The sequence below is a fragment of the Geotrypetes seraphini genome, chromosome 10 (genome assembly GCF_902459505.1).
Source record: "Geotrypetes seraphini chromosome 10, aGeoSer1.1, whole genome shotgun sequence".
In the NCBI taxonomy this organism is placed as follows: Eukaryota; Metazoa; Chordata; class Amphibia; order Gymnophiona; family Dermophiidae; genus Geotrypetes; species Geotrypetes seraphini.
The window spans coordinates 127878697-127902009 of NC_047093.1; the positions used below are offsets into that span (position 1 = coordinate 127878697).

Consider the following 23313-nt stretch of genomic DNA (forward strand, 5'->3'; position numbering starts at 1 on the left):
AAAAAAAAGATTGTATATCAAAAAGGTTTTTAGAAAAAAAAAACCCACTTTCTTTTCAGGCACAAATGGAATAAATGCTTTGGTGATTTGTTAGCAATTTCTTCATTTTATCAGATTCTTAGAAAATTAATGAAAACGTATCTTTTTGACAAATATGTATAACTTTACTCTCTTATGCACTTTGAATGTATGATACTCTGATGTAATATCACTGTGTATTTTGCAGTTTTTTTCTTATTGTAAACTGCACTGAACCATGAGGTATTACAGTATAGAAATAATGCGTATTATTATTATCTTTAGCTATTAGTTTTGGATGCATTCAATTGCAGTTTATTTATGGTCATCCAATCTTTGATTTCTGACAAACAGCACTGCAATTTTTAAATTTGAGTGTCACGAGCTAATCCTAGTGGAAGATATAATTGTACATTGCCAGCACATGAATCAATCTGGTATTTTAAACCAATATCAATTACTGGTCTAACGTATAAATTTGGTGGCAGTAAAGTGAAGTGAGGGACACCATATTTGAGTAAGTTAGGCTTAGACATATCAGTCCCCAGCGACACACTGTGATCTTTGATCCAAAATGGAGGAGAACCATTGCAATGCAGTATCACAAATGCCAATGTAGGCATGCCTCGATAAAAGATGAGGATGATCAAGGGTGTCAAAAGCAGCATTTAAATCTAATAGAATTAACATAGAAACATGATGGCAGACTGTTCTACGCATCTACTGCCCTTTCCATAAAAAAGTATTTCCTCAGATTACTCCGGAGCCTATCACCTCTTAACTTAATCCTATGCCCTCTTTTTGCAGAGTTTCCTTTCAAATGAAAGAGACTCGACTCATAAAAACATAAGAATTGCCACTGCTGGGTCAGATCAGTGGTCCATCGTGCCCAGAAATCCGCTCAAGTGGCTGTCCTCAGGTCAAAGACCAGCGCCCTGAGACACTAGACTTACCTGCATACGTTCTGGTTCAGCAGGAACTTGTCTTTGTCTTGAATCCCTGGAGGGTGTTTTCCCCCTATAACAGCCTCCAGAAGAGTTTTCCAGTTTTCTACCACTCTCTGGGTGAAGAAGAACTTCCTTACGTTTGTAAGGAATCTATCCCCTTTTAACTTTACAGAGTGCCCTCTCGTTCTCTCTACCTTGGAGAGGGTGAACAACCTATTTTTATCTACTAAGTCTATTCCCTTCATTATCTTGAATGTTTCGATCATGTCCCCTCTCAGTCTCCTCTTTTCAAGGGAGAAGAGGCCCAGTTTCTCTAATCTCTCACTCTATGGCAACTCCTCCAGCCCCTTAACCATTTTAGTCGCTCTTCTCTGAACCCTTTCGAGTGGTACTGTGTTCTTCTTCATGTACGGCGACTAGTGCTGGACACAGTATTCCAGGTGAGGGTGCACCATGGTCCGGTACACCGGCATGATAACCTTCTCCAATCTGTTCGTGATCCCCTTCTTTATCATTCCTAGCATTCTGTTTGCCCTTTTCGCCACTGTTGCGAATTGCGCGGACAGCTTCATTGACTTGTTGGCCAGTACTCCCAAGTCTCTTTCCTGGGGGTTCTCTCCAAGTACTGCACCGGACATCCTGTATTTGTATATAAGATTTTTGTTACCGACATGCATCACTTTACACTTATCCATGTTAAACCTCATTTGCCATGTCGCGGTCCATTTCTCAAGCGTGTTTATGTCATGAGCATTGTTTCCTTCAACAATTCCCAGCAGTAATCAATAATATCTAATAAGACCATTTTGGTTCTGTAGAACTTTCTAAACCCTGATAGATAGAAAGTGTTTCTTGTTTTTCAACAAAATCCTGTAGCTGTACTAAAACCACTTTTCCTAAAATATGCCGAACCACAGCAGACTTCCAACTCTTAGGCAACACACCAGATTGTAAAGATGAATTAATTAAAGTCAGAATTGATTGCAAAACAATATCTTTGACAGACATTAAGAGAAGACGGACAGGGTTCTAAAACGAGCCTTTTAGTGTGGGATTTAAAGGGCTTTGGGGCCGTAGCCATGTGGCTTTGTAAAAAGGGGGGTGGGGTTAAAGTTGCAATCCTGGATCCACTACCAACAGATAAATCAATAGGAACATTCGGTAACAATTAAACCTTTGGATAAATGCGAGTCAGCTGACATAATGTATTTAGATTTTCAGAAAGCTTTTGACAAAGTTCCTCATGAGAGGCTCCTGAGAAAATTAGAGTCATGGGATAGCAGGCAATGTTCATTTGTGGATTAGGAATTGGTTATCAGACAGAAAACAGAGGGTAGGTTAAATGGACATTTTTTTTTCAATAGAGGAGGGTAAATAGTGAAGTGTCACAGGAATCTGTACTGCGACCGGTGGTATTGAACATTTTAATAAATGATCTGGAAATTGGATCAACAAGTGAGGTCATAAACTGTTCAAAGTTGTTAACTCTTTTAATTGGCAGATGGTGAAACCGGCTGCTTTACGTAATTTGATGTTGGATATGAGCAACAGTGCCAAGTAACAGACATTTGGAGATGCAGATCTCCCATAAGAGCCTTAGAAACACATGCTGTTTCTGAGCAACAAGGCCACAAAAAGGGTTAAAACACATGAAAAATTACAGGCAGACCTTAGGAAATTGGAAGACTGGGCATCCAAATGGCAGATGAAATTTAATGTGGACAAATGCAAAGTGATGCACATGGGGAAGAATAACCCAAATCATAATTACCAGATGCGAGGGTCCATTGTAATGAGAGCCCACGAGAAAGATCTAGGTGCCATCATGGACAATACACTGAAATGTTCTGCCCAATGTTGTGTCAGCACCCAAAAAAGCAAACAGGATGCTGGGAATTATTAAAAAAGGGATCCCAATCTTGAGGATGATATCATGTATCTAATTTTTCTTCAAGTGATATTTTTGGGGTGTAATTTCTTTTCAAAAATACGAGATTTCTGATTTTCCTTTGTATCTTTCAATTGTGAAGATGTGTGTGACTTAAAAGCATATTTAAAATAAAAAGAAAAGGATTGGTAAATAAGACTAAGAATGTTATAATGCTTCTGTTACAATGTCTGCTCCAGTAGCATCATTTTTTGAGGGCTATAGCCGAGTTACAGCATATACGTATGTTGTGTTGGCCAACGTTGGAAACAGGATCCTGGGCTTGTCCTAGAATGGCAATTCTTATGTTCTTAATTAGTATATTTGTCAAATCCATAATTAGTATTGAGGTTAAAACCCATAAGATAGCTGGAAATTTAGGTTTTTGGCTTGTCATTACCAGAAAATCCACACAAATGACCAAGGAGCAAATGAATGTTACCACTTCTGGAACCTTGAGATTGTTAACCCTTTCAGGACCAAGGGACATATTTGTCCCATAACTTTAAAATCCTATCAATTTTGATTGGGATAGTCTACAGTTCTAAATTTGATATGTACGGATTCCATATGATACTGCCTTTATGTAAACAAACTGGTTCCGACATTCATTCATTAGCGTCGTTGCCAGATTGACGAGAAGATTCACTTGCCACACTGTCCATAAGCCAGAAGTGTGATTTTTTTAAATAAAAATAATGATATTTCACAAAAAAATCAATTTTTTGGCATCTGCAAGCCCTTTTTACCATAAAAATGTTGTCAAAACCACAAAAATTGGCCCACGATCCTTATGGTCCTGAAAGGGTTAATGCTGAGTTAATACCAGAGTTACATTAGGATTCTTTTTTTCAGGCTTTAATGTATATGTGCTAGGATTTGGAATTTTTTTAGGGTGGGGTTTGTGGTTGCGATATATATTCAATGTGGTCTTTTTGTTGTTATTATCGAATACACACCAGTGGGAAGGGGGTTGGGCTTTTGCTTGTTTTATTGGAACTAGGGCTGCATTTCTGAAATAGACACTGAAAACTGTAAGGCTGTTTATAGCTATTCTGTATGCTGTTTTAGACGATTTAACTTGTAATTTGTCAATCTGTATTTCTTATCTTTTTCTATTCTTTAATTTTTTAGGGTTGCATTTTGATTAAAAGTTTTTAATTGCATTACATTACATTGCACTTATTAGAAACATAGAAAAAGACGGCAGATAAGGGCCGCGGCCCATCTAGTCTGCCCACCCTAATGACCCTCCCCTATTTAGCTCTGTGCAGGGATCCCACGTGACGATCCCATTTCTTCTTAAAATCAGGCACACTGCTTGCTTCGATCACCTGAAGTGGAAGTTTATTCCAGCGATCAACCATTCTTTCAGTGAAAAAGTATTTCCTGGTGTCGCCGTGCAATTTCCCGCCCCTGATTTTCCATGGATGTCCTCTTGTCGCCGTCGGACCTTTGAAAAAGAAGATATCTTCTTCTACCTCGATACGGCCCGTGAGGTATTTGAACGTCTCGATCATGTCTCCCCTCTCTCTCTGCGTTCCTCGAGTGAGTATAGCCGTAATTTATCCAGCCGTTCCTCATACGGGAGATCCTCGAGTCCCGAGACCATCCGGGTGGCCATTCGCTGGACTGACTAACCGCCTTACCAAAATGTTCTACGTGGTTTACAAAATATTATTAATTATGAACATGATCCATGGAATAGGATGGATTAAGTAGTCAAGTATTTAGAGAAAAGATAAGTTTTCAACTTTTTCCTGAAATATTTATAGGAATCAGCTGAGAGCAACAGTGAACAAAATTATTTTTAATGAGAGGCTGCCTGGGATGCTAAAGAATGTTATTTACTTATTTTTTCCTCCCACTGCAGTCCATAATTTGATTAAGCTCCCTAAGTATTTTCTGCCATCTAAACCTTGAAAAAAAAAAAAATGCCAGAGAAGCTGCTCTTGATCCCTAGAGAAGCTCTTGCCTATGAACTGGCTCTGTAAACCTATCGTTTCTCCCTCTAAATTTAACAAAACACATCCCAGGAAATTTTTGAGAATAAATCCAGGCTCAGGACACATAAGAACATAAGAAGTTGTCTCGGCTGGGTCAGACCAGAGGTCCATCGCGCCCAGCAGTCCAGATGCAATTCTTAGGATACTGAAATAATTCTGATCTAGCACCAAAATCACAAACTTAATACTTTGTTTTTGCCCTACTTGGAGTAAGTAAGGTGTTTTAAATTAGCCCATTTGGAGAGATAACCTATGGATTCTTCTACAGAAATATCCGTCATAAATTAAATCTTTCTCCTCTACAAGATTCTTCAGCAAGCCTGGAACAGAAAAGGCTCTTGAAATTGCTGAAAGAGAGTGAGTCCAAATGCAAATGATCAAGAAAATATTTCTTCAACATCTGAGTAGGCAAACAACTTACAGCAAACAAATTTTTTTTTAAAAGAGCAAAATTGACAACTTGAATTTTCCAGTTCCTTGCCTTTGGTTTTCATTAACCAAAGCCTGGTTTCTAGACCAGAGTCAACCAAGACTGTTCTTATACAGACAATTACAAAACCAGGATAGATAGACAGAGAGAGCAGATTCCATTCTAGTTCTATCCAACTATCGGATCTCAAGGTTAGAAATTTCCTTAGGAGTCAAACAAATCAATCCTCCATTGACCGGTCTTCCTGAGCTGTTTCACAGTCCAACAGGCCATGTTACTAGCCCAGCCCTGGAGACAAACAGGTAACTACCCCCTAAACCACCTTCCAATCTTCTCCTTTAGCCAGAATAAAAACATCTAGGGGTGTCTGCTGTGGTAACAATACTTCCTTAGTATCTATAACGTTCCCTTTGAATATTTGCCCATTTTTCTTAAAGTCTAGCTGACAAAAAAAAAAAAAAGAATAAAAGCCTAGCCTTGAGACAGATAAAGCCACTCCACTAGCTGGGAACAGAGGCAGTGAATGAAGAACTGGAGTAAGGCAGACATTAGAGAATGACATGGTGACAAAGTTTGTCACCATCCCCGTGGGCTCTGTCCCTATCTGCAAATGCCTCAAACACTTATGATTTTGTATTTTAAATCTTGTTATTGAAGTACAAAAAGGAACAATAATTAACAATACAACTGTTGTTTATAAATCACAAATAGAAAACAGTAAGAATGAGCAGCTGAAATAACTCTTCCTCCAACGTAAGGAAGTTCTTCACCCAGAGAGTGGTGGAACACTGGAATGCTCTTCCGGAGGCTGTTATAGGAGAAAACACCCTCCAGGGATTTAAGACAAAGTTGGACGGGTTCCTGTTGAACCAGAAAGTAAGCAGGTAGGGTTGGTCTCAGGGCACTGGTCTTTGACCTGGGGGCCACCTCGGGAGCGGACTGCTGGGCACGATGGACCACTGGTCTGACCCAGCAGCGACAAATTCTTATGTTCTTAACCCTAGAATATCTGACTTCTTATTACTTCAAGGAACCCTAATCCACCGTATTCAAATATCCAGGGGAACAAAACAAAACCCAGTGGGGGAGGGCAATATGCCCTATGAAGAACTGTTATGACTTCTAAATCTGTGGATAAGTCATTTCAGTATTTAGTCTAGCTCTCTTGTCAGACCAGTGGTCCATCGTGCCTGGCAGTCCGTTCCTGCGTGGCCCTTAGGTCAAAGACCAGTGCCCTATTTGAGTCTAGCCTTACTTGCGTATGTTCTGTTCCAGTAGGAACTTATCCAACATTGTCTTGAATCCCTGGAGGGTGTTTTCCCCTATAACAGCCTCCGGAAGAGCGTTCCAGATTTCTACCACTCTCTTGGTGAAGAACTTCCTTACATTTGTATGGAATCTATCCCCTTTTAACTTTAGAGAGGGTGAACAACCTATCTTTATCTACTAAGTTTATTCCCTTCATTATCTTGAATGTTTCGATCTCCTATACAAGTTTTGGCCCGCACATTGGCTAGTACACATTTCCCAAAATAATCAGAACATAAATAACTATCCAATTCATCAATAATAGCTTCAAAAGAGGCATTGTTAAATACAAGTCACTCAGAAAGCTGATAATGTTCATTTTCATTCCTTTGATTGGGGGGCGGGGGGCTTGCTCTTCTACAGATGTGACACTTTCTGGGAATATGGATTGTGGAGGATCCAGGGTTGATGAACTCAAGCTTTCTATTTCGATCTAGTTTTGGTACAACCTTCTCAAAGATGCAGTTGCCTGTATTTTTAAATCATCCGGGAAGATAATTGCATGGTCTTTTAGACATGGATGTAGAAGAGAACCAACATCATATAGTGGATGAACAGGAAAATAAGTGTCTGTTAAACGTTGGAAATGCTCCTTGATGCCAGCAATGATGGATGAATCTGTTGTAGTAATAGTAAGATGCTTGCACAACTGGGCATGTGATCAAAAGACATTGCAGATGGTAGGAGCCTGATCAGCAGACAAGACTCTGTTACCACATCAAAGGCAGAAGACAAGACACAAAGCCTGTAATTTACTAGTGTTCATTTAAAACCCAAAGCAGCTTCTGCATTTTTTATCATTGAATGCAGTTGCTAGTTGTCTAAGATGTGTTAAGTTTTTACATATTGCTACTAGTTGGAACTAGAGGTCTGCACGGGAACGGGGATCACGGGAATCTCCCCTTAACCCACGGGGACCCCCATCTGGCCCACGGGACTCCCAGGGGGACCCCCCCCCCTCTGGCCCACGAGACTCCCATGGGGATGGAAGGCTTTGGAAGCAGGGTTCGTCCATATAATATAATGGACACGTCAGCCTTAGTAAAAGAGGTGGTTTATAAGTTAATTACCTGAATAGAAAACAAAAAAATGGTTCCACCAAAGAGATTCCACAAGGAAAACAGCAGTGCAAACACAAAAGAAACTGTGGAATGATGATCCTGTCAGAAGTAATTGCTGCTTTTTAAGGGGACGGGTGGGGATGGAGGTAATTCCTTGTGGGGACGGAGAGGATCCTGACGGGGACGAGTGAGGACGGAGAGGATCCTGGCGGGGATTTCTGTCCCTGTGCAACTCTCTAGTTGGAACAGCCTGTTTAAGGCTAGTCTCTTAGAGAATGACATGGGGACAAAGTTTGTCCCCATGACCATGGTTAACCATCTAGTACTAAGCTTGGGCCAAGGGGGAGTCCGACGCTGCCTCTGACGCGGTGGGGGTGGGCGGAGCTTACTCTCGCCGCTTCCCCGAGCCCTGTGCTTCTTCCTGCCTTCTTCTCCTGTTTCAAACTCTGTCTCTCAGGCTCTCCCCTGCTCAATCTGGCTACCAAGCACTGCTGCCTCCTTCTCCTGCACGTGGCACCCGATGCAGATTTCGCCGTGTTGGCTCCGCCCCCTTTTCAAGGGGGTGTCCGACGCTGCCTCTGACACGGTGGGGGTGGGCGGAGCTTACTCTCGCCGCTTTCCCGAGCCCTGTGCTTCTTCCTGCCTTCTTCTCCTGCTTCAAACTCTGTCTCTCAGGCTCTCCCCTGCTCGATCTGGCTACCAAGCACTGCTGCCTACTTCTCCTGCACGTGGCAGCCGATGCAGAGTTCGTCGCGTTGGCTCCGCCCCCTTTTCAAGGGTGAGTCCGACGCTGCCTCTGACGCGGTGGGGGTGGGCGGAGCTTACTCTCGCCGCTTCCCCGAGCCCTGTGCTTCTTCCTGCCTTCTTCTCCTGCTTCAAACTCTGTCTCTCAGGCTCTCCCCTGCTCGATCTGGCTACCAAGCCTCCTTCTCCTGCACGCGGCACCCGTGGTCCATTTGTGAAGTCCCATATAAGTACCTTCCATACGGGTTGTAGCAATCATCTGATAGCCCATAGGTAGCAGATTAGTGCCACAAATTCCCACACTCTAAGGAATATCCTCAGTCACAGGTGAGGGGTTCATAGACAACGGCGCGAAAGACAAAGGCACGCCCGGACAATTGAGCGCAGCGTGGAGGCGCGCGCCTCTCAAAATTAGTTTTTAGGGCTCCGACGGGGTTTTTGTTGGGGAACCCCCCCACTTTACTTAATAGACATCGCGCCGGCGTTATGGGGGGTTGTAACCCTCCACATTTTACTGTAAACTTAACTTTTTCCCTAAAAACAGGGAAAAAGTGAAGTTATCAGTAAAATGTGGGGGGGTTACAACCCCCCACAACGCGGCGCGATGTCTATTAAGTAAAGTGGGGGGATTCCCCCCCACGCCCCCCCGGAGCCCTAAAAACAGTAATTTTGAGTGGCGCACGCCTCTGCGCTGCGCTCAATTGTCTGGGCGTGCCTTTGTCCCGGCGCGCTTTTGACCTGACACCCACCCATTCGGGGCAAATGCAGAAACGAAATCTTCCAGTTTACAAACTAAATGCAAAGAAAGGAAACGGAACCTCAGTAAGCTCTAGGCTTGCCATTTAAAGAAAAAGTCTGAAAATACCAGAATAGTACAGAGAAAAAAAAAAAGTACGGTACTTACTTTCTTTTCTGACAGTTATTGCAGCATCTCTCAGGTGCACAGTAAAGTCAACTCTGTGTATCCAGTGTCGCAGCTCTCCATGAGCATAAAAAATACTACTTCTCAAACACTGCTGGACAAATCTTGCACCCCTAACAGGAAGATAAAGTGACTTGTCCAAACTCAGGGAGCTGCTGCTGGCAGAGTCAGGCTTAGAACCCAGTCTCTTGTTCTAACCAACAAACAGCTATTCCTTTCCTCTCCTGGATTTACTGGTGAGCTTTCCAGCCACCCCTTCTTATTAATCCCAAGGCCCTTGCTCTATTCTTAGTCTAATGTAATCTGACCTTGAACTGAATAAATAAAGGCAGAATAGAAAACCTGATTAACACAAGGATGCAACAGAAAATCTCTCCGAGGTATTCATTCACACAAATACCTGGTGAATTCCCCCTCCTTGGCTTCTAGCCCAGGCAGTCAGTGGCCAGTAGTGTAAATGATGCAGCTCATCAGTGAGGTGGCTCAGTAGTAGCCAGGCAGAGACACTTTGTGATACGCTTAGTCTATTATACATACAAATCCTTAGAATACTAGGTTGTCTAGAAACCACATGAGATATGGCCACAAACAGTGGACCTGGAGCAGAAAACAAGACGTCACAGGAACCAGAGCTTGTTCTAATAATGTAATGGAATTTGTTTTTGTATTGTTTTACCTCCCCAATTTATAGTCATTGTAAACCGCTTAGATTTTAACTTTGGTTTTATAGTTGCGGTTTATTAAATAAATTGAACTTCAAAGGAGTGGAGGAGCCTACTGTAGCGGCCTGTGACCCTAAGGAACTAGGTTCAGTTACCCGCGGATAACCCGCCGAAATGGTGGGGGGGGGGGGGGAAAAGTGCTCACTGCGGTGATAAGGCCATCCACTGCCCCGTGGAGTGGTGAATGGCCTTGAGAAGGGAACGCGCGTGGTCACCGATCGTGCACGGCCCTCCTCTCTCCTTATTGAATCTATCTCCCTCCCGCCCCCTTAATTTCACAGTGCATTAGTAAAATAACTTGCTCAAGCCGGCCGAGCCTGCCTGCAATCACGCGGGTGTGGGCAGAAGCTTCTCCTCTGATGCAACTTCCGGGGACAGTGGTCATGGTGGCAGGGCGGTGACAGGGACAAATTTTTTCCCCATGTCATTCTCTAGTTCAGTTCCCATTGCAACTCCTTGTGACCCTGGGCAAGTCACTTAACCCTCTATTGCCTCTGTTATGGCACCTCAAACTTGGAATGCGCTTCCAATTTATATTAGGGAAGAAAAATCACTTAGTAAGTTCAAAGGTCTCTTAAAAAGCTGGCTTTTTAAGAACGCTTTCAATTGAGCTGCTTGAATTCTATAAAACTCAAACATTGTATAGTGGACTAAAATCCTCTAAATGAAAATTAAATCGGTAACAATTCCCATTCTAATGAGATTCTCGGAGAGAGCGGAAGCCAGAAGACCTTGAGCATGCTCAGATGCTCAAGGCCCAGCCCAGCAGAGATCAGCGGCAAAAGGCAGGTTCTTCCGGCACCAGCATGTCCTGTGGGTTGGTGCTGCATGCTGGTGCCAGACTGCGGTAAGGGTTTGGGCAGGTGGGCGATGCTGGTTCTCGGGGGTCTTTTTGGGATGTGGTAGGCTGGAAGTGAGCAGAGCTGGTGGCCTTGTGGGGGGGGAGGATGTTGAACCAATCAAGCGAGTTTTCCTTACTTCCTATGGGAAAACTCGCTTTAACATACGAGTACAATGGTTTATGAGCATGCTTCTGGAACGAATTATGCTCGCAAACCAAGTTTCCACTTGGAGAGAACGAGAACTAGAAGGCCTTGAGCATGCGCAGATGCTCAAGGTCCAGCACAAGCAACAGGCAGGATCTTCGGGCACCAGCATGTTCTGTGCATTGGTGCTGGTGCCAGAGTGGGTGGGTGGGTGAGTGGGGGATGCTGGATCGCAGGGGGGGGGCTCGCAAATTGAGGCCAGCTCAGTTTCCGAGGCACAGATTTTGCAAATGTTTTGCTCATCTTGCAAAACACTCGCAAATCGCAGCACTCGTAAACCGAGGTTTGACTGTATATGTAAACTGCTTTGGTTGCACCACAGAAAAGTAGTACTGTATATCAAAATCCATGACCCTTTAACTAAGTGGTTGTAAGCAGTGGCAAGAAAATGTTCACATTGCTTCACTCCAGCACAACCCAGCTCCACCACAAACATTGCAATCCAAGTTTCCAAGTTTATTATATAATTTGATTAATCGCCTATTTCAATTTCTAGGCGATGTACAATTTCTTAAGTAATCAAATACATCTGCATACATCAAATACAATCCAAAGTTAGTAATAGCAAGAATCATGGGTTCAGACTTTTCTAAGAGCTAATTGAAAACTAAGCTATGCAATTTGTTTATGTTTTATAATTAAATTTGTATACCCCATTTTATAATGTAAATCGCCTAGAACCCAGGATAGGCGATTAATCAAATGTTTATTAACCTTGAAACCTGTTCATCTGCATCAGGTGTTCTCTGTGAACAGCGCAGTGTGATATCACCAGCAGAGGGGATATCGCCAGTTCCAGGCTGCAGGACTCTTCCACGTACAACACAGAGAAAAGGAGGAAGCCTGTGTCAACCTTGAAAAATACAAGCTCTGCAAAGCATCAGAAACAAAGGGTGGGGCTGACAAGAACAGCTTTTGTAAGTAGTGCAAATCAACTTTATTAACAACTTTTTAAAAAGTCTCCGAAACAGATTTTGGGTCGACGTACATGTGCAATTGGCCCCATTAATTCTAATAACAGAACATGCAATTTGAAAATAAAGATCGCTCCTATTAATGCTCACCTGTACACAACGAAAGGATCATGTAACAAGATATTGTTGGGCCTAATGCCTCTCACAGCTCTATTTTTTAGGAAGAGGTGCAAATCTCCGTGACACTGCTCCCCAGGAACTCTCCTCCAGAGAGGACAATTTCATTAATGCTCTCTGTTCCGTCATAGATCCCAAACCCTAACCTGTCCACCCAACAAGGATATTAAAATAAATTATAAATACACAATACATTATCAGATTACATCATTAATCATCTGTACAAATAAAGGGCAACAGAGAGGGGCTCGCCTGGGAAGATCCTGCTTCAAAGCAAGATTCCAGGTGAAGTACAGAATAGTCAGACCTGCTTAACACACGCACATTGAGATGATGACGTCAAGGGATTCTGGCTGGTCTTTCAGCTGCCAGAAAATTGTGTGTGTGTATCTTTGTGTATTCAGATATGTGTAGACATGTGCCGTGATGCCCAACTGTAAACAGTTATTCTCAAAATAAATGTGTGCAAGACAGACACCATAGAGCAGACCCAGTCTGCAGAACCGGGCTCAATGGCATGAACATTTCCGAACTGGTCAGTGTGAGGCATTCTCTTTTCCTGCCTATTTGGCTAACTACAGGTGGACATAAAAGAGATTCCCAGTCTCGGGGAAATTTAAAGTTTACACAGTGCATCTTGAAAATGTGGCGACCGTATTAGGGGGATGTTTTAGTAAACGAGTGAGACATGCAGAAGATGTGGCTAACTGGTTCCAAATCCTTTGCCCGGTCCCTCCGAGACGACACTGTGCAGGATGAGTGCAAGAAAAGAACATAGGAGTTTCACACATGCAAAATAATCCCCTCTCGTAAAAAAGAAATGTGTCGGGACAAGAAGTCACAGTGAAGGGAATTCCTCTCCCCCCCCCCCCACCTCATCTTTCACATTTGTTTCTTCTGCTGTACAGGCAATTCCTTCCAGCTGAACACATCCACGAGAAAGCCTGGGACTGAAGAGTTATTGGAGGAAACCAAGTCTCGACTGCGGATTTTAGTTTTGTCGATTTCATTTTGTTACAAGCACCCCTTGAACCGTTTGGTCACGCAAAACCACAGCAAGAAGCAGCCGTGCCGGAAAGGAAGTCATCCTGGCACTTTCAGGAGTACGTACACTGTTTACAATGAGGGGATGCAGCCGCTTCTTACTCCTAACTCCAGAGTGATTCTTCAGTCAGCACATCAGCTCTTATATCTTACGACAATGGGAACTAGAAGACAAAGTTAAAAGGGGGAAAATAAGCATCAGTGTCTCTTCAATTCTCACACAGCTGACGATATAAAGATGACATCTAAAACTGAAAGGCAGAGCTCCTGTATCATCATGCTCTTAGGACAGTAAGAAATTAGGAGTTTGCTTCATAGCCTGCTGGGTCTCAGAGATGTGATTCACAGAGAACCATGACTGGGCTATAGCTGTATTGGGCTATTATCCAGGAAGGACAGGGTAGGAAGAAAGGGAGGAGGAGTGGTGCAATATGTTAAAGATAATAAACAACAGAATTGCAGGATTTATGGGGTTAATTTGGACAGAGTAAACAGACTATCATATATACTCAAAACTAAGATGAGATTTTGGGGCCAAAAAAAAGGCCCAAAAATGGGGATCTTGTCTTATATTTGGCTCAGCACCAGGCAGGAGCGCAAAAGCTTGCTCATGCCCCGGTACACTGGGCTATTCAGGGAGGAGCTCAGCGCGGGGCAGGAGAACGGAAAGCTTGCGGGATCACCAGGGATTCAAAAAGGTGCGCGGGGGAGAGGTGGAAGGGAGGTAAAAAAAAATTGACAGAGTCGGCTGGGACAGGAGGGATCCCTCCTGTTCCAGCCCATCAGGTCAAACTGCAGGCCCAGTAGAGGCCTGCAGGACGTCGAGAGAGAGGGAAGACAGGGTACAGGGCAGGGAGGGGTGCTGGGTGCAGAGCCTGGCAAGGAGGTAAGGGGGAAAGGGTGCAGAGTCTGGCAGGGCAGGGAGAGGGGGGAACTGGGTGCAGAGCCTGGCAGGGCAAGGAGGGAGGTGGACTGAGTGCAGAGTCTGGCAGAGGAGTGAGTAAAGGGCTCATGGATATTAGCCCCCCCCTCTTATATTTGAGTCAATCTTTTTCCCTCCTTTTTTGGGGTGGAAAAGGGCAACTCATTTTATACGCAGATCAACTTATATTCGAGTATTTACTTTGATGAGATGGACAGAGATTTAACTTGAAGTTATTGCAATACAGCTATGAAAGGAGAAGATAGTGGATGTTAATTGGTACATCCTTCTTACAGATTTGTCTAGAACTAGGAAAGTAAGCCTGCCCGGTCGAACGGAAGGAAAAAATTATTATTATTTTTTTTAAAAACAAGAAAACACGACGAAAATCAACGATTATGAGTAAAAGAACCCAAAATCGCGACTTAGAAGGCACAAGTGAAGTTACTTCGCGCAGAGAGTCGAAGACGGACTTCTCGGCTCCGCAAAAAAGTAAGAGCTGAGGAGACAAGCCCGGTGCATCGGGCGGGAAGGCACTCGCGCATGTGCGGTGTGGGCAACTCGAAACTTCTAAAGTTTCTACAAGCAAGTATGCTTGTGAGACGTCCGCATCGGGGCTCCGTCGGATGACGTCACCCACTAGTGAGAATACCTGTCTGCTTGTCCTGGGATAATGCCTCCGATGTTATACACTAGACTCTTTGTTATCTGGCACCTATGGGACTTGGTGGATGCCCACCCCACTCCCGAGGGCTCTCCTCCCTTCGTGCTGATGTCTACCCCCCCACTGACCGGCACTATGCTTACCACGTGCCGATACTGAAAGAGAATACCGCCAAAGTACTAAGACGGGCTGCTGCGGGGCCTTGAGCATCTGCGCATGCTAAAGGCCTTCCGTCTCCGGTTATTAAAATGTAACTAATAGGAATACAGCGATGTGAAAAAGTTTTAAACCCTCCCTCCATTCTGATTTCCCCTGTTATTTCAATATGTCACACTGCACTACAACCATAAAATAAATTACCTAGCAATGTTTCTGAAAGGTTGCCAAAATGCCACCAGGCTTCAGCTCCACTAGCCTTTAGTTGCTGATTACCAAATGTGGTTAGAGCAGCCAGCTGAGAACTAGGGAAGCCGGGACGGCGCACAGTGGCTCTTGGACGCTGCACGTGGCTGACCTGGAACTGGAACCGTGTCAGCAGTGTGCAAGAGCCGCTGCGCGCTGTCCCAGCAAACAAGTGCGGCTAGAGCTGAAGATAAGGAACAGCCAAGCTGGAAGGAAGATGATGTCCGACAGTCGAGGTAACTGCCTGGGATCCCTGGCTGATCAGAAAGGCTTCCCTCTGATGTCAACTCTGACATCAGAGGGAAGCTCTCTAGTCTGCTTCAGCGGAGGGGGGCGAACTGCCAGACTTGCGGGCGGCTGCAAATGCGAGGGGAGTTGCCAGTGCTGATCGGCTTCGGCGGAGGGGGGTATGCCCAGCTGGATGGCCCTAAATAAGTAAGGGAGAGAAGGGATAATGTGGGACAAAGGGAGAAAAGAAGGGGGAGGCGCAGCACGTTGGGACACGGGAGGGGCATGAATTTGGGACAAAGGTTTGAAGGCAGGGAGGGGGGACAAGAACTCGGGACATGGGAATAAAAAGGGAGAATTGTTGGGGATGAGTGTGTGAGAGGGAAAGATGATGCACATGGGGAAAGGAAGAAAGAAGAATTGTTGGGCATAGAGAGAGCGCGGAGTGAGGTAGAGATACATGGGGAAGAGAAGGATGAGAGGGAGAAGTGTTGGATATAGTGGTGGAGAGGGAACAGAGGGACAGATTGAAGGGGATGCAAGGGGGAGGAATGTTGGACATAGTGATGGAGGGAGAGATGTGGCATGGTGCTGGAGAGGGGTGATAGAAGGAGAAATGTTGGGCATGGAACTGGTGGACAATGGTGAAAAATACTGCATTATGATCCGGGGGATGAGAGAGGGAAAAATGTTGGATATGGCAGTAGAGGGAGTGGGAGAGATGCACCATGGATCTCTCTCTCCCCACTCCCTGTACACAGGGGGAGGGGATCATAGAATGGTGAGATGATGAAGGCAGGGAGATGGGCACAGGGGAAATACTAGAAAGGGACGTATAGGAGACATAGAGAAGGGAGATGGTGAACATGGCGAAAGAAGAAATGTCAAATGGCCAGGAGACCCTGGCAAGTGAGTTAAGAGAAGGCAAAAGAAAAGAGACCAGTGCCTGAGACCATAACAAGACAACAAAAGGTAGAAAAAAAAAATAATTTTATTTTCTATTTTGTGATTAGACTATATCAGATTTGAAATATGTATCCTGCTAGAGTTGGTGTTAGACATAACTGGGGACTGCAAAGCCTAGGCCGTGCTTCAAAGAGTTTCCAGCTGGCTTAGGGCTCTCTCTGACCAGGGGGTAGTTGCCTTAGTTGCACTCCCCTAACATTATTCCCATCATGTGTGACTGCGGTATTCTGTTAGCATGATATTTCTGTGTAGCATTCTGTAATAATTTGGCTTATTCAGTTTTCTTGATAGTGGGGGGATATTTGTGAAGGGGATGGGAGGGGAGACAGGGGTTTTGTTGATCCTTGTTCTGTATTATTTGTATTGATAAATATTGTTTCCTTTTATACTTTAATAAAATAAGTTCAATATAAAATCATAGCTATTTGAGGCTTGTGTGGATGGGATCAGATGGTTTGCGGGGACGAGGACCGAGCTGTGGGGATGGGGCGGAGACGGGGGCAAAATGTTTCCCCGTGCCATTCTCTGATGGAAGCCACTGCTTGCCCTGGATCGGGAGCATGGAATGTTGCTACTCCTTAGGTTTTGGCCAGGTACTAGTGACCTGGATTGGCCAACATGAGAACGTGCTACTGGGCTTGATGGACCATTGAAGGCTGTTCTTTTGCTCTAAGTTAAGACTGAAGAGAGAGGGTACTGCCCAGGGTGACAAGGAGGAAGAGCTGAGAAAAATGATTGACATGTCCTGCAATTCAACTCGTGGGTTGGGGTATAGAACTCATTCAAGAAAGCATGGAACAAGGAGAAGGGTTCATTGGTATGGATAGGCAGATTACTTATTTCAAGAGTGCAACCATGCATATGCAGCGCTGAACACCAAAACATAGAAGAGTCAGTCCTGTTCGAAAAAGCTTACAATCTGACCAGAGACCACTTCCCAAGCAAATGCCAAAAACATAGAAGTTGTCAAATTTGTACACAATGTGAAAATGAATTAACCAAGTGGCAAGTAAGAAAAAATACTTACTGATTATCACTAGCAAGATAATACCAACAACCAGAGCCACAATAGCTTTCACCTGCAAGGAAAAAAAAGATCCAAATACCAGGGAGTTAAGACATTTTTAATCATGACTTTACCAATTTACAATATCTGGTCTCAGTTACCTATATGAAACAATTTATGGCTTGACAGACAATGCAAAGCTAGGAACAGTATACCATGCAGACTCAAAACCATACTAACAAATAAAGAGGCAGAGGCAAAGACAACACCAGGGATGATTCACAGTCATAAACACGCGGGACAAAGGCGCCCGACATTACAGAGCAGACAATTGAGTGCAAGACTCCAGCGCACCGCCATAAAAGTTTATTTTAAAGAGCTCCGAGGGGGTGTGTGAAGGGGGGAACCGCACTGTCATTGGGGGGCTTGGAAACCCCCATTATAAAGGAAACTTAACCTTTTCTCTATTTTTTAGGGGAAAAGTTAAGTTTTCTGTATAATGTCCCCCACACCCTCCCCAACGGCAGCACGAACGCTATTAAGTGGGGGGGGGAGGGGGGATCAATCTTCGAAGGGGGGATATCTTCCGGCAGGAGGGGTTGGGCACCCTCCTGCCAGCGATCTTTGGAGGGGGGTCTTCCAGGCAGGAGGGCTTGGGCACCCTTCTGCCTCGTTTGTTTAGGGGGGGGGGACTGGCGGCCGCAGCCGCTATATTTATCGCAGCAGAGAAATCCCTTGCCACGATAAGTATAGTGGTCATGTCTACAATAACCCAATTGTCTAACCGGCATCTGTAACATGGACGTCAGTTACAGAATTGGGTTTATTTTAGGCTGCCTTAGGCCCGATTCTATATAGGACGACCGTCAGCCCTATATAGAATCCAGGCTAAAGTGTCCAGCGAAGCTCAACCATATTCCCTCTCTTATTGTGGACAGGTCCAAATTAAAGTATTTATTTAATTTTCTATACCGTTCTCCCAGGGGAGCTTAGAACAGTTTACGTGCATGTATTCAGGTACTCGAGCATTTTTCCCTGTCTGTCCCGGTGGGCTCACAATCTATCTAAAGTACCTGGGGCAGTGGGGGGATTAAGTGACTTGCCCAGTGTGACAAGGAGCAGCATGGGTTTGAACCCACAACCTCAGGGTGCTGAGGCTATAGCTTTAACCACTGCGCCACACTCTCGATGTGAATGTATGAAGTGAAGGACAGGAAGCTGCTTTACAAATGATATCCAGCCAAGCAGCATTCAGGGAGAGCTACAGTCACTCTAATTTAATGAGATTTCATAATAGAATCAGTTGCTCGAGGTCAGCCATTTACTAAAGTTCTTTTGGTAAATGGAATGCCAATTCTGCTGGGGTTTGAAAGAGAAACAGCTGCACAGACTTTTTGAAGTAGTAAATTCTTTCGAGGTAGTAATCAAGAGCCCAGAATATGGAAGATTTTTATGAGGCTCCAGGCAGCAAGTAGAACGTAGGAAATACCCACTGGGTCAGGCCACAGGTCCAGCTAGACCAGTGGTCTCAAACTCAAACCCTTTCCAGGGCCACATTTTGGATTTGTCGGTACTTGGAGGGCCCCAGAAAAAAACAGTTAATGTCTTATTAAAGAAATGACAATTTTGCATGAGGTAAAACTCTTTCTAGTTTATAAATCTTTCCTTTTGGCTAAGTCTTAATAATAGTATTGTCATTTATAGCTAAAGAGACATGATCAAGAAACTGTTTTATTTTACTTTTGTGATTAGGATAAACATACCGAGGGCCTCAAAATAGTGGCTGGCGGGCCGCATGTGGCCCCCGAGTTTGAGAAACTCTGGTAACCTCTGAAGAGCCAGTGTCCAGTTTAATAGATGTCTTTGATCATCTAGAGCTTAAGAATCACTGCATCTGAAGCTGTCTGGCAATTCTACCAAATATGATCTGGTATAATGCACGGAATCAGCTGATCTCTGCAGAGAGAATCGTTTGTCCTTGGTTTTCACCAGAGCCTCTTCTCCGCAAACACAGCACTTATGTTTGACTTGATTATGTGCAGAATTTAGGCAGATAAAGACACTTTGACTATCAAAGTCTGTGAGGTTTTTGCCAGAACGCATGTGACTTTTCTTTTTTTTTTCCCCAATTATATTTATTAGCAATTGCAAAAGATTGTTTGCTTGTTTTGCACTGTTCCTATTTGTTCCCCTCTGGTTGCATAATAAACTTTTAAACTAAACACAGAAAGAAGAAAAAAAGAGAGATACAACAAAGTAAAAATCTCTTAGTCAGGCAAACTTTATTTTCATTAAGCTGAGCATTTAGTAGCACTCTATCACATCATCATCAAAGCAGTGCATAAACCAGGAATATCTATTACAAAACAGACAGCCATACAGACAATATAGACAACCAAGAACAATATAAACAGGCAGGAGACATGCATAGCACAATATAAGCACCAATGAGCATCACAATCCCAGAAAACATGAGAAAGGCAGAAGGTCTAACAGGGGTAGGGAACTCCGGTCCTCGAGAGCCGTATTCCAGTCGGGTTTTCAGGATTTCCCCAATGAATATGCAGGAGATCTATTTGCGTGCACTGCTTTCGATGCATATTCATTGGGGAAATCCTGAAAACCCGACTGGAATACGGCTCTCGAGGACCGGAGTTCCCTACCCCTGGTCTAAAAGGTGAAAAAAAGAAATCGTGTCTATTTGACAAAGCAGAATGACAAAACAAAACTGAGGAGCTGCGGAAACTTCAGTGTATGGAAAAGATCACACGTGTTCAAAGCTTAATACACTAAGCTTTAAGCCACAGGGAAGCTGCTCCAGCCCAGTGACATGTGATGACACCACCCACTTGTGTGCCCGACTCAACCCTGTTTGTAGATGGAAAACGTGCAGGCTTATATTTTTTTTGCTTACCTTACACTCTCGCCACCACATCTGTCTGCGAAGGTGCTTGGATCTGACGCTGAAAGCTGTTGCATTATCTGATAAACATTCTGAAACAAAGGAGAGAGAGAGAAGCCGTTACTCAGTTGGATCCTCCAGAGCCAGGTTGCCACCAGAACTTTTGTGATATAATAAACTAAACTTTTTAACTAAAAAAAACTGAAAGGGGGGGAAAAAAAGAGCCAGGGGGAGACAGCAGCTCTTCTGCTTGGAACTAGCACTAAGCTTTAAAGATAAAAGCCACACAGGACATCTGAAATCGCTGGAAAGGGCTAGTGGGAGGGGAGCTTAGAAACATAGAAACACGATGGCAGATAAAGGCCAAATAGCTCATCCATTCTGTCCATACAGAGCATCCATTATCTCCTCCTCTCCCTAAGAGATCCCACATGCCTGTCCTATGCTTTCTTGAGTTCAGACACAGTCTTTGTCTCCATTACCTCTATCGGGAGACTTTACCATGCATCTACCAACCTTTCTGTAAAAAATGATTTCCTTAGATTACTCCTGAGCCTGTCTACCTCTTAACTTCAACCTATGTCCTCTTATTCTGGAGCTTCCTTTCAAACGAAAGTACTTAAACGTCTCTATCATATCTGAGCAGAGTGGCAGGGGGATTCTTTTTAAGAGTTTGGTGCTATAATGCGATACCTTCATCTTCCTTGACTGGAGGTCTCCAAGAATCTTACCAGCTTTGCTGCTGCTACACAAGAATAAAAAAGCTGAACTTCCTTTGCAAGCTAGATTCAGCCATAGCAGGTTGGAAAAAAATGAGCTCCAGGAGAGTCGTCCAGTCCTCAGGCTGTAGTTTGGAGAACCCTGTTTACAGCATTATATAACGTAGCCCTTTCAGGACCAAGGGACATATTTGTCCCATAACTTTAAAATCCTATAAATTTTGATTGGGATAGTCTACAGTTCTAAATTTGATATGTACGGATTCCATATGATACTGCCTTTATGTAAACAAACTGGTTCCGACATTCATTCATTAGCGTCGTTGCCAGATTGACGAGAAGATTCACTTGCCACACTGTCCATAAGCCAGAAGTGTGATTTTTTTTAAAAAAAATAATGATATTTCACAAAAAAAATCAATTTTTTGGCATCTGCAAGCCCTTTTTACCATAAAAATGTCGTCAAAACCACAAAAATTGGCCTACGATCCTTATGGTCCTGAAAGGGTTAAACAGATACTTCTGGAGGAATTCTGCGCAAAAAAATTCAAAATTCTGCAAGTTTGAAAACATTTATGTTCAAATAATTTTTATTGTTTCAACAACAAACCAGTAAACACAAGTAGCAGAATCATTCAGCAAACAACAATGCAATCACCCCCCCTCCCCATCCCCCGAGTCCAGTGCCATAGTAAAAGTGAGAGGTTGAGTCAAACTTAAAGATTCAAAAGTCTACTGCGAGCATGCGGTGTGAGGTCCTGCCAGAAGCACTCCCAGGTCTGGCTAAATCTATGACCCGGTCCATGCTCCAGGTCTCCCACCAGTCTCCGCTCCAGCGTAGCATGGATTATCATCAAGGATCTCCATTGAGCATAGGAAAGGGGATCTCGGGATAACCAGTTGGTGAGAATGGCTTTCTTCCCTATCAAAAGCACTCTAGTGACGAAAGCTGTCATACCCTTGGGTTTAGGCGTGGCTATATTATAATATCCAAATAGTGCTCTCAGTTGCGGAAGCCAACGCCTCCCCCAAAGCATCGTTGTATAATGTCCCAGATGTCTCCAAAACTGTTGAATATTGGGACAAGTAGTTTGAAAACATTTAAACACTATTTTTGCTATTATCATCCAGAATTTCAGTACAATTCAGTATTTTCTGTAAAATCTTACTAGAGAAAAACAAAGAGCCTTCAAGGTTTTCTTGCTTAGTGACTTTCTTCTAGCAGCATGCCTTTGTAAAAGCCCACCTTAGTGAAGTTTGGTTGGTTGGTTTCTGAAAGCTGACATAGTTCAATAAATTCAGAATAAAAATCTCTCTTCTCTTTTGTTGTCTGAGCAGTTTATTTTTCCATTCACTTAGGTCCCAGAGGCCCTTTCTGCTTTTTTCATAACTGTCTTCCCAGGATCACCTGTTCATGTTGCATTTTGCCCCTATCTGTCCTGTCCAGCATTTGTCCCCCTCATCTCTATCCTGAGCTTATACCCTCTGTGTCCCTCTCCATTCCCCTGCACCAATCATCCCTCTGTCAGAATTACCCCTTTTCCTAGCAGTCCTTCTATGCCCCTGTCTCAGTGCACTCTCCCCATCAAGCATTCTTCTCCATGTCTGTACCACTTCATGCCCAGCATTACTTCAGTGTGCCTGTCTCTATGGTCAGTTTCCATCTAGGATCTCCGTTTCTGTGCCCTTCGGTGTGCAGGATTTGCACCCCCGAGCCAGCCTCTCACCCATCCCACACCTAGGCCAGCATCTCTCACCCCAGTACCGCCACAGGCCGGCATCTCTCTCTCCCCTATCCCCCAAGCCCGCATTTATCTCCTACCCTCTCTCCACTGTGACCAGTGACGCCAGCTCTATAGGCTTTCCTCTATCCTAGTCCCGCCTGAAGAAAGAGGAAGTGACATCAAGGGTGGAAATGTGGCAGAGAGAAGCTTGCAGAGCCTCTGCAGGCTGCCTGAAGATGTTGCTGGTAGCGATTCGGGCTACAGAGTCTGAGGGAAGAATCTGTGCAAAAACAGGTTTAATTCTGCATAAATTCTGCTTTGTGCAGTTGCACAGAATTCTGCCAGGAGTAAACAGAACAAGAAAAGAACTGAACTGACAAAATTCTTAAGCATTTTTAGAGTAGTCTCCATTGTTATATTAATAGCTACCCCTCTGACATCCTGCAGGAGTTCAGAACTCCTGGATCAAATACCTAGAACACACAAAATATTCTATTTTTCTACTGGAAGTGCA

The 23313-nt window shown here is 44.0% G+C and overlaps 1 protein-coding gene across 3 annotated transcripts in view; it reads right to left on the minus strand.

Annotated features, from left to right (window-relative positions):
* Positions 1-11983: 11983 nt before the first annotated feature.
* VAMP4 (vesicle associated membrane protein 4) overlaps positions 11984-23313 on the minus strand; it is a 37055-nt gene continuing 25725 nt past the window's right edge. For all 3 annotated transcript variants that reach the window (XM_033961141.1, XM_033961143.1, XM_033961142.1), the window contains exons 6-8: positions 20369-20448; positions 17476-17527; positions 11984-13430 (exon numbers count right to left, since the gene is read on the minus strand). In XM_033961141.1, the coding sequence (XP_033817032.1) occupies positions 13402-13430; positions 17476-17527; positions 20369-20448 (161 nt within the window). In that variant the 3' untranslated portion in view covers positions 11984-13401. The remainder of the gene's footprint in view (positions 13431-17475; positions 17528-20368; positions 20449-23313) is intronic.